Here is a 12,497-nt window from a genome sequence, read left to right on the forward strand (position 1 = left end):
TGGGAGATGGAAAACATGATGGAGGTCAAAATAGGAGGAACAGGATAAATGCACGGAAGTGAGGCTGTGGGAGTTCTGAAAAAATAGGTCATCAGAATAGTCAAAATTAAGGCTGCACCTACAAAATGAGATTAGATAAGATAACCTCTAAGGTCTTTGCCAGCTCTATCTACCATCCTGTGATTGTGACTGGGGGGAGAGAGGGAAGAAATAGGACACGATACCCATCAGAGAATGATCCAATCTAAGAGCTGGAAAGGATCTTAGAGATCATTTAGTACAACTTCATAATTTTACTGATGAAGAAACTGAGACCCAGACAGGTGACATGTCTTACCTAAAGTCACAAAGGTCATTAGAACACTGGACTTACAGTCAGAAAGATCTGGATTTAAAATCTGATTCAAACTTTTTATTAGCTGTGTGACTTTAGGCAAATCATTTACCCTTTCTCAGCCTTTCTTTATGTATAAAGTGGGGATAATAAAAGCACCTATTTCATTGGGTTATTGTGAAGATCAGATGAGAAAATGTATATAAAGGGTTTTGCAAACTCAACATAATAGGAGCTATTATAACTATCTATGCTTTTTTTTTGGTCTCCAAATCCAGCAATGAGGACTCTCACCTTAATATATAACATTCACAAGAGGATTATGATCTAGTTGGAAGCAGTGGTAAAACATATGAACCATTTAGAAAGCAGTATAAAGACTAACACAATATTCAACTGAATTTAATGAAATGCTAAAATATATGGCATCCACCTAATAAGAACAATTATGCTATGATATTCACGTGAATGAAAGAGAATAGCAGCGCAATCTAGTATAGTAGATAATGTAAAACTCATTCAATTCTTTGCAATGCATGATGGGATAGGAGTGGTAAGGAAGATGAGAAAAAGGGTTAGGGGTAGGAGTGGGGAGTGGGGGGGGGAGTAGATGAAGGAAGAAGACCATAGACTGACTTGCTTAAATGTTTTGCTCAAGCCCATGTCATCTTCATTCTAGAGAATCACACCCATCAGACTATCACTTATCAGTCCATCATTCTAATTCAAGCCAACATCACCTCTAACCTGGACTATTTGCAATAACCTCTTAACTGATCTCCCTACCTCACCTTTCCCCAGTCCAATCCATCTTTCTAACAGCTGCCAAGTGATTTTCCTAAAGTCTGATAATGTGTCTGATAATGTCACTCTCCTGCTCAATAAACTCCAGTAGCTCCTTATTACCTCTAGGAGGGCAAACTCTATTTGATTTTTAAAGCCCTTCTTAACCTGTTCACGGCCTATATTTCCAAGCTTCTTATACTGTATTCCCTTTCAAGTAATGTCCAGTCAAACTGACCTTATTTCTTCTTCACACTCAACGTTCCATCTACCGTCTTTCTGGCTAGAATGTAATACTGCTTGGAATCCTGGTTTTCATTGAAAACTCAGGTGAAGTGTCACTTCCGACTTAAGCCTTTCCTGACCCTCACCCCTCCTTCTCCATTGCTACCGCTTCCCCCCAACCCCAGGAAAGTTTTTAAAATTTATTTTGCATCTCTCTGTCTCTCTCTCTTTCTTTCCTCATGTTGCCTCCCCTTACAGAACGTAAGCTTCTCGAGTTTGGGGACTGTTTTCATTTCTGTCTTTATATCCCCAGCACTTAGTACAGAGCCCAGCACACAGTGGGTGTTTACTCTAGACTTGCAGATTTTTGACTAACAGCTGGAGGAAGGGCCTAGAAGTGGTGCTAGACAACTGCAGGGTAGGGTATTCAGGGATTAATATTGTCGGCGTTAAAGCACACAGCGGACAATCTGCAGGCAGCGTAGTGCAGGCAGGACCCCACTCTGATGAACACCGGCCCCGCAGGGGAGGTCCGCTTCTGGCCTGAGAATGCTGGGGTAAACTTCTGTATTAGGAGGCGTCCAGGATCGGAGGTGGTCGACATGAAGGACACACAAAGAACCAAAGGGATTCAGTTTCTCTCCCCAGGTGACAAGGCTAACAAATATTTTAGTCCCTTCCCTAAGGTCCCCTTCCGGGTAAAGAGAAAACCCCGGGTCATTGGTCTGCAGTAGGTCTTTCGAACCCTACTCAGCTTAGCGTATCCACGCCAAAAGGTTGCGCATCTCTGAGCTGGGGAACGCCCGAAGATCACGGAGGGACTACAAGTCCCATGGGCCCCCGGGGCGCGGGTGGTGATGACGAAGGCCCCCAGGATTGGCCGAGCGGGGCGTGGCGCGCAGGCTGGAGGAGGAGGGGCTGGGGCGGGGCAAGCCGTTCCCTCGAGGCCACACCCCCGCCCTCCGCCCCTCATCCCCTCAGCTCCCTCCTCGGTCAGAGGGACAGAGCGAGAAGATGGCGAAGACGTACGATTATCTCTTCAAGCTGTTGCTGATCGGAGACTCGGGGGTGGGCAAGACCTGCCTGCTGTTCCGCTTCTCCGAGGACGCTTTCAACACCACCTTCATCTCCACCATCGGTGAGGGGCCGCAAGGGCTGGGGAAGGGATGGCTGGGAGGGAGGGAAGGGGGGGACAGCAACTAGAAATGCGGGGGGAGACCCTGGGGGACGGGGCGGGGAGACAGAGGGACGTGGGGCAGGGAGAAGGGACAGGGAGAGACCGCGGGGACGGGGCGGGGGGAGAGGAGAGAGAGGGCACAGGGAAACACCCTGGGGGGACGGGGTGGGAGGAAAAGGGGGGACGCAGCGGAGAGGGAGAGGGAGGAGAGAGAGAGGGGACGGGGGGAGACCTTAGGGGACAGGGGAAAGCGAAGAGAGGGGATGAAGGGGGAGCAGAGAGAGGGGGGGACAAGTGGGGAGATCCAGGGGGATGGCGGGAGGAGATAGACAGGACAAGGGGAGAGGAGGGGGACTACGGAGGAGATGGGGAGAGGAGAGAGAGAGGATAGGGAGGAGATCCTGGGGGACTGGAGGGAGAAGAGAAAGGGGACAGAGGGGGGAACTGAACAGAGGGGTGGGGAGACCCTGGGGGATAGGTGTGAGGAGAGGGGCGAGGGAGAGACCATGGGAGACAGTGGGGAGCATAGGGGAACAAGAGAGGGGACCACAGTGGCATAGAAGGGAGGAGAGAGAGGGGACAAGAGGAAGACCATGGGGGATGGAGGGAGAGAGGGGGTAAAGAGCCAAGGGAGGAGACCATAGTGGGATAGAGGTGAGGAGAGAGAGGGAACAAGGGAGGAGATCATGGAGGACGATGAAGACTGGAGGGAGCAGAGAGGGGTATAGAGGGGTACAAGAGAGGAAACCAGAGGGGATAAAAGAAAGGTGAGAGGGGAACCAAGGGAGAGACCATGGGGGGACAGGAGGAAGGAGAGACAGGGAACATGGTTCAAGGGAGGAGATCATGAGACAGGAGACCGAAGAGAAAGGGGATATAGGGGACACTATGGATGGACAGGAGGGAAGAGCCCAGGACCAGGACTGGGGAAGTGGAGAGATGAGGGGATAGGAGGGAAGAATGATAAGACTTGGAGGGGGAGAGTATGGTAGAAAAGGAGGAAGGAAAGAGAGGGAGCATGAAGGGGACAGGAGGGAGGAAAGAAAACGCATGGAGGAGTCAAGAGGGAAGAAGGAGAACAAAGTTTGAGACAGGTGGGAGGAAAGAGGGGTATGTGGAGATAAGAAGGGAGGAATATGAGGGGACAGGAAAGAGAACATGGGTGAAAGGAGGGAACATCAAGGTGGAAGTGGGGGGCAGGGGACACATGACAGAGTACGGGAAGAAAGGGAATGTAGGGTGAGAAAGAACATGGTAAAAAGGGGCATGGGGAACAAGGAGGATGGGAAGGAGGAAGGACAGAAGAGAAGAGAACATGAAGGAGGAAAGAATGGGGTATAGAGAGGACAAAAGGGGATGTTCTGGGGATAGGAAGGAGCGGGATATGATTGGGGAAAAAAGGAATAAGAGGGGAACAAGAGGGGAACAGAAGAAAGTAGAGCATGGGGAGGGACATAAGAGGGGTACATGGAGGAAGAGGAAGGATGTAGGGTGAACAGGAAGAAAACAGGGACAAGAGAGGAAATAGGACAAGAAATGGGAAAGAGGGATGAGAGAAGATGGAACATGGGGGACAGGAGGGAGTAGAGCATGGAGATATGGGAGGAGACCAGGAGACAGAAGAGGGAGGAGTACATGAATATAGGAGGCAATGAGAGGAAGTCAAAAGAGGGACCAGAGAGGACAGGAGGAAAACATGGGGGAGTGACTGGAGGGTAGAGGAGGGAGGGGAAAACGAAACCTGAAATATGAGAGGGGTAGACCTTGAAGAGGGGAGCATGGAAGGAATAGAAACATGATTAAGAGAGGAGAACAGAATAGGGAAGAAGGGAACTTTGTGAGTATGGGAAGAAGGTTAAGTTAAGGAGAGGGGGAGAGGGTGAAAAGGGGGTAAAAGGTTAGGGAGAGAAGATACCAGAGGAAAGGAGAGAATGAGGCAGTATAGGAAGAGGAAAGTAAAGGGGGAAAATGGGTGACAGGAGAAGAACTGTAGAGGACAGAAATAGGAGACTGGAGGAGATAGGACTTAATGGAGGTAATTGGGAGAGCCAAGCTAGAGGGAGACAGGAAAGAAGAGAGCAATAATGGGATAGGAAAAAGGACGAAAATGGGAAAGTGGAATATTGAAGGAGATTTTAGAACAAGAGGAGTCTTAATCTAGATAAGTGTCGGGGAGTGGAGAACTGAAAGAGATAAGAATAGGGAAATGGAGTAAAAAGGGGGGAATGGGGCTGTGGGGGTCCTGGAGAAAGGGATCACTGGAGCAGGAAAAATTAGGGTGGGAGTATAGAGAACAAGTGGTGAAGGAAAGAAACGAGGATAAAGAATGGGCTGATAGGAAAAAGAGACAGTAAAAGTAAAATAAAAAAAGGAAAGTAAATGTGATGTGAGTAGAGGAAGACATTGGGGGAGAAAATATGACAGACTTGGAGAAGAAATGGAAAGGAGGAGGGGTGCTGGATACTTTCCATAGTAACTTCCACTTCCCTATGCTTTTACTTCTTTTGGATCAAATGTAAGAGACGAAGATATAAGCCAGCGTCAGTGGAATGATTGAATTTTTAATTGATACTAAGTATTAAATTGTTGTAACTGAAGGAATTTGTGACTTTTCTTTTTCTGAAGCTACACCTTCAGGTTTTTACTTTTGTTTGTTTTTAAAAGTGTAAATGTTCATTAACTTCCTAGCCAAAGAATGTTATCTTATGCTCTTTCCTCCTTAGCTCTGGTGTATATCTTTCTGTGGTTTTCATAATTACTTGTTAAATGTATTTACAACGTGCTGTTTACCTCAGTTGGTGACTTCTAATTGATTTGACAAGGGTTTTTTGGTTTAGCTGGGAACTGACCTTGTAACTTTGCTACTGGTAGCCATTGTGTTTTCAGGTATGTAGCAATATATGTAGCAATCTTGCTGCAAACTTCATATTAGAATTAAAGCTGATTTTGTGCTGGGTACAGAGTGGGTATTGCTTTAATTTTTCTTATTAAAGAAGTACCTGAGTAAGAAACAACTATGATTTTCCTAGCAAATTAACCCATGAACTTCAAAGCCTTATTAGTATGTCATTCTTACATATATGAATATAGTACTTATAACTTGTTTCATTATGAATTGCTGGATTAGGAACCACCAAAAGAGGTACTTTTGGGGAGGGTATGTTTGAGTCATCCACCTTTATGGTTTTTATCTCTACATGTAGGTTAAAAATAACTATTTTGTCATATTTTATAAGCCAAATATTATTTTTTAAAATTAGCTCATTTGCCTCCTAATTTTCATAGGGACTTAATCAGGGGTGGGGAACCTGTGGCCTCCAGGCCACATGTAACCCTCTAGGTCCTCAAGTGCAGTCCTTTGATTGAATCCAAACTTGACTGTCTAAACTAAACTCTTAGTGTTAAGAGTTTAGGGAAGTTTGGCCTGCTGGTTCTTAACACGTGTGTGACAGAGGTGCAGTCTTCAGTGGGATTTTTTCTTTTCTGAGGAAGCAGATTTTAAATGCCATCCTTTACGTGTTTTCATAAGGGGTTTTGTAGGAACTGATATACAAACTAAAAGGAGTTAATGTCTTAAGATGTTACTAATTTCAAAACTACAGAACACTCCTTTTTTTCTTTGTTGAGAGTATGCTCTTGCCTGTAGATAGTATAGGGAATTTGCAGATAAGTTGAGTATCATATTGTTTCCTGATCTCCTTTAGAGTTGAAGGGAACAGAATCCGTCAGTACTATTTCAGATAAATTTCTCAGACATTTGTTTATTTTTACTTGCTCTTTTTTTGTTCCATTATTTTTATTTTCATTATATTTCATATGTTTATCATAAGGATGTCTATGAGTTGCTTTTTATTTATTTCCCTTTAAAATAATAGTTTCATAAAATGCTTTTCATTGTGAAGAATTTTAATACTTGTTTCTGAAAAAAATCTATTTTTAAATTGTTGAAATACAACTTCTGTGGAGGGTAGCATTTATTAAGTCATTCGTAGCAGTTCCACGTGTCAGTTTAAGGTAAGAAGCAGGAATAAAATTGAATCTTCTCTCATGGGATTTTAGATCTCATATTGTCCTTGGAATGTATAGGTAAAAAGGGGTGACCTGACAGAAAGTAACAAATAACAGTCTTTTGAAATAGTGGATGAATTTAGATTCCATGAAACCTTACGAAATCAGGTGTTGGGGGGGGTGTGGTAAGACACTAACCTAACCTTCGGTAGAAAGTACCAAGTCTTCTGTAATCACAGGTGTAAGAGTGGAGTTGATGGAGTTTTTAGCAATAGTACTGTAGCTAAGGCTGGGCAAAAGGTTTATATTAGAACAGATAAAGGGGACTACCTCCTACCTCCTGAGTCATTGCTATTTTCCTAAAAACTTATGTGCAATTTGTGGAGGTTTTCTATCAGAGTTCTGAGGAGGGCTGCCACAGGTTTCCTAATTAAATTGAGTAAGATCCAAACTGCTGTCATTCCTTGGAAAGAATCATCTCTTCCTCTCAGACTTCTTTACACCAGGGAGTGACTTAAGTTTTTAGTATATGCATCAACTAACATGCACTTAGTAAGTACTGAGTGTGTGCCCATAATCATGTGGGAGATAAAAAAAAAAAGAAAAGAAAAATGATCCCTACCCTCTTGGAGTCGACAGTATAGTTTTGAAGACGATACAGATCAGTGTAATTTCCCTTTGTTGAACTCCTCACCCCATGCTATTTATTTGTTTCCATATTTACTAAGTAATCAAAATCTACCTCTACTTAGAATCATAATATAGATTTTTTCAGTTGGAAGGATTCTGAGATATCATTTAGTGCAACCTTTTCATTTTATAAATGAGAAAACGTAGAATGAAAGTGAAGTGACTTGTCCGAGTAACCCAGCTGACCCAGCTGGAAATCAAGAACCTAGGTTTCTCCACTCACCATCCAGAACTTTTATCTGAACATTTATGGTCATTCAGGACTTCTCTTCTTAGGACAAGGAATATAGCACTCTAGGTCAGGCTGCTAACTTTTTCCAGTTAGGAAGTTAGAATTATATTTGGAAATTTAAAACATTCCTGTTTGCATCAATTGACTCAATTTGTTCAGGGAAATAGTTAACCCACGTACCTATACTTTGCTCACTTCTTTTTGCTTATTTCTTGTGCTCCATAATTTCAGGTTAGGAGATCAAAGTGCATTAAAATTATTGAAATTTAGAACATCGTAGGGGCAGTGGAAAGTACTGGATTTGGAGTCTAAGTACCTGGGTTCCAATCTCAGCTATACTGCTTACTTCCTGTGACCTTGGGCAAATCACTTAACCTGTCCAAACCTTCGTTTTCTGTTCTGTAAAATAAGGGGGTTGGACTAAATTACCTTTGAGACTCTTTCCCAATTCTAAATTTATGATCATCTGAAAACTCATTTTCATGCTCATTGTGGCAAAAAAGATCCATTCAGTTTCAGTATGTTTATAAAAGTTGAGTATAACTAAGCCAATAACATTAGATCATTTTGTGCCCACCAGTTGGGGAATGGCTGAACAAATTGTGGTATGTATGCTGTAAGAAGTGTCAAACATGAGGAATTCAGAGGAACATGCTAAGACTTGTATGAACTGATGCATAGTAAAATAGACAGAACCAGGAAAACAATGTATAATACATAATGATAATAGAACAAAATTGAATGTTTTATAGTTATAATGAATAACCTTGTTCCCAGTGAAGAGATGAGGGGGAAAAAAGTACCTGTCTGTTGATTCTCTCTCTGTCTCTTGTCTCTCTCTTTCTCTACATATACATAGGCATATATTCATTCATACATACATATCTATTTATCTTATTTGTTTCATTTTATATAAGGAATATATAACTGGAAAGTAAATATTTTATACATAATACATAATTTCAGAGACTGTCTTATTCTTTTGAAGTTATCAACAGACATGCCACCTAAATATTGTTTACTCTGACATCGTGTGGTACCTTTTATACTAACTACTGTTCAGAAAAAATAGTACTTAGTAATAGGTGCTGTAGGGTAAAAGTAGTGCTACCAAAATAGTAATGTGAATGTTATAATGAACTAAAAAATTGAGTGGATCAAAGAATTACAGATTTCAACAAATAGATTGATAGATAGAACAGGTATATATTAAATGCGTACTTTGTGCCAGGCACTGTGTTGAATCTCGAGCTAAAACAGACCTTAGAGGTCTTTGAATCTGACACCCTCATTTTCCAGATGAAGAAACTGAGACACCAAGACATTAAGTGACTATTCAAGGTCACCCAACTAGTAGGTATCTGAGGCAGGATTTGAGTTCAGGTCCCAGTGAGCACTTTGACCATTACACCAGCTAGCTGCTGGATATTAAGGATAGGGTGTGGAATATGAGAATTCTGGATAAAACCTATAGCTATGGTTTAAGAATAAATGGACTCAGGAAGAGTTGCCGAAAGTGTCTTACACCAGAGTTGTAACTCACTGCAGGGGTTAGCTCATTGTAGTGTGGCTTACAGCCTGAACCAGATTAAAATGTCATTGAGAAATATTTAATAAAATAAATGCAAATACAATGCAATATGATTAATATTAATTTGTAGTTTTCTCAGTCAGTAGCCTGCAGGGGTCCATTACTATTTGAGTTTGATACATAATAACAATTTAAGGAGCAACTCCTTGTCAGGAGAGATTAACCAAGAAAGGTAAAAATAACTAAATATGTGTCATTTTGATAGGTGATAGGGTAGTGAGTTGAATGTAGGTGAAAATTAGAAGTTGTTTTTGAATTAGTTATTAAAGTGAATCTGACAAAAAGTGCATGTTGTTATTCAGTCCTTTTCAGTTGTATCTGACACTTCATGACTGCATTTACGGTTTTTTTGGTAAAGATGCTGGAGTAGTTTGCCATTTTCTTCTCCAGCTCATTTTTACAGATGAGGAAACTGAGGCAAACATACTTAAGTGACTTGTCCAGAGTCACATACCTATTATGAGTTTGAGGTCATTTTTGAACTCAGGTCCTCCTCACTTAAGGGTGAGTACTCTATCCACTTCACCACCTAGCTGCCCAAAAGACTGTGTAAGTGGAACTAAAAAGAATATGGAGTTCTTGGAATCCCTAACTTCCTTCCAGGCCTGGTAAGATTTTAACTACCTTTTAGGGCCTTTCTTCATCCATACTATTCTCTCAGTTGTCAATGCACTCTCCCACATACAGTTACTTTGATTGAAGTTAGCCCTTAGGGCATTTCAAGTTACTGGATTAAATTTGAATAAAAATGAAGATGGGTGGGAGTAATTGTACTTGAACACTAACAAACGACCAAATATCCACTCCTGCATCCCGGTGACATTCCTCCCCAAATTTATCTGATGCATTTTTTAAAGCCTCAATTTAAAAAGTATTTTATTTTTTCCAATTATATGTAAAACAATTTTATCTTTTGCTTTTTACAATTTTGAGTTTCAAACTCTCTCCCACCATCCTTCCCCTGCCCCTGTAGAGAAAGCAGTTTGATAAAGGTTATCCATGTGCAGTCATACAAAACATTTCCATATTAGTTATGTTGTGAAAGAAAACACAGACCAAAAAGAAAAAAGAAAAACAAAGAAAGTTTTAAAAAAAAACCATTATGCTTTCATCTACATTCAATTCCATCAGTTCTTTCTCTGGAGGTGAATAGCATTTTTCATGTTAAGTCCTTCGTAATTGTCTTGGATCACTGTATTGCTAAGAATAACTAAGTTATTCACAGTTGATCATTGTACAGTATTGCTGTTACTGTGTACAGTGTTCTCCTGGCTTTGCTCATTTCACTTTTCATCAGTTCTTGTAAGTCTTTTTAGGTTTTTCTGAAATCATCCTGCTCATTATTTCTTATAGCTCAGTAGTATTCCATCACAATTATATACCATAGTTTATTTAGCCATTCCCCAATTGATAGGCATCCCTTCAATTTTTAATTCTTTGCCACCACTAAAAGCTGCTATAAATGTTTTTGTAAATATAGAGATTTTTCCTATTTTTCTTTTTAAATCTCTTTGGGATACAAACATAGTAGTGATATTGCTAGGTCAAAAGGTATGCACAGTAAAGCCACAATTTTAAAGTGATATCTTAGGATGAGGGCATTTTATTTATCTATTGACCTTTCCAAATTGTTAAACTGTGGCAGATTTAATACTCCAATTTCTTTCCTTTAATAAATAAAAGTAATGAAGAATACCAAATCAAAAATGGATGAAATCCCTTAGTCTGCACTGGAAGAGCCATTTCCTCTTTGTCTTTGCTTATTAGCCTGAAACAATGCAACAGGTGCCTATTAACAGTTTCTTCCTTATTTTTAATTGGCAGATGGAACTGTGTTTGTTGCTGTTCTATGCCCCATATAGGGAAGTGGGTTAGAGTTGTTAAGAGTTTGAGCTGACTAAATCAAACCCTTTTGTAAAAGAGAATATGTATATTAATACTTACTGTATAGATTTAGTTGTATACCATATGCTCAACATATTGTCTAGAGTAAAACTGATGTTTAGTTATTAGTATTTGTCCTTAGCAAAGCAGAAATAAAATTTAAGACCAAAGTAAAACATATTACAGATTGGCAGCTATCACCATTTTAAAAAATTCTAACCAATGGATAGAGCACCACTCCTGGAGTCAGGAGGACCTGAGGTCAAATTTGCCCTCAGACACTTACTAGCTGTGTGACCCTGGACATGTCACTTAAACCTGATGGCCTCAAAAAAAACCATTCTAACATATTGCCATTATATCAAAGAACAGATACGGGGTACTCTTAAAATTACATTGCTTTGTATTATATGTTAATTATAGATTTAAAGATTAAAATGTTATTGATAGGAAGCTATTGTATGTGATCAGGTGATGCTTCTAAAATTGTGATATTTTCGTATGTATTTGAACTTCAGCTCTAGCTCTTTGATACTCTTGTTCTATGACTTCCTTTTTTTGTTTTTTTCCCCATTTTTATATTAATTAGAATTTTAAAAAGAGGTACTTCTGTCTTTATAATAACTGATGCTTACAGTGTCCCTTAAAAAGTTTTCAAAGCAATTTACATAAATTATCTTACTTGATCCTTACTACAAACCCATGAAGGGATAGATACTTCAGGTGTTATTATCCTCATTTTACAGATGAGGAAACAGATTTGGATGTGATTTGCTGGTGGTCACTCAGCTGGTGAGTGTCCAAAGTGGGATTTTTGAACACAGGTCTTCTTACTTAAGTACAGCACACTATCCACCATCATCTGCCTTTTAAAGTTGCCTATGGATTTTGGTTACTGGAATATTATTTAGTAGGTAATAGTAAGTAGATCAAAATTTGAAATGTAGTTTTTATTTTTTCTAAAGATGGGCTTCAGGTAAAAAACAATAAGATGCTTTCATTGGTACCAGAATAATAATAGCTAACATTTATATAACACCTACTATGTTCCAGGCATTGTGCTGAGCACTTCACAGTTACAGTCAATTCTCAACATTTGCATGTTTAACTTTTGTGACTTCAAGCATTCATGTGATTTTTATTAGTAACCTCACTTTCACTTTCATGCACATTCATAGCTATATGCAGTGGAGAAAAAAAAGAGAGGTGCAATGTGCTTTTGAATTCTGGCAGGAGCTCCCCAGGTAGACTGAGTGTCCTGCCTCCCCCACTGCCTGTGCTGGAATCCCAAGTGTCCAGCCTGATGCAGCACAGAGCACCACAGCCCCCCTGAATCTAGCTGGTATAGAGCTGGTCCCAGCAGGGCTGAGCCTCCCCTGCCGTGGAAGTTACAAGCTTGGAAGGGGCAGAGACTCACCCTGAGGCTTCAGGTAACAGTTCAACAGAGCTGAAAGGGAGAGTAGAGATGGCAGGTTGAATCTTTCTCTCTTTTTTACCTGGGGGTGGGGTTCTTATGATCTCACAGACCCTATGCCCCCTGTCATCTCTCCTTGGGTTGCCTCTCCTCTCCTAC

The 12,497-nt window shown here is 40.8% G+C and overlaps 1 protein-coding gene across 1 annotated transcript in view; it reads left to right on the plus strand.

The window, feature by feature from the left end:
- The first annotated feature begins 2,323 nt into the window (after positions 1-2,323).
- The window catches only part of RAB8B (RAB8B, member RAS oncogene family), a 77,425-nt gene continuing 67,251 nt past the window's right edge, over positions 2,324-12,497 (plus strand). Inside the window, exon 1 of the mRNA XM_027852210.1 lies at positions 2,324-2,480. Within this exon, the coding sequence (XP_027708011.1) occupies positions 2,357-2,480 (124 nt within the window). The 5' untranslated portion in view covers positions 2,324-2,356. The remainder of the gene's footprint in view (positions 2,481-12,497) is intronic.

The sequence above is a fragment of the Vombatus ursinus genome, unplaced genomic scaffold, assembly GCF_900497805.2.
Source record: "Vombatus ursinus unplaced genomic scaffold, bare-nosed wombat genome assembly UNPS02009205.1, whole genome shotgun sequence".
Taxonomy (NCBI): domain Eukaryota; kingdom Metazoa; phylum Chordata; class Mammalia; order Diprotodontia; family Vombatidae; genus Vombatus; species Vombatus ursinus.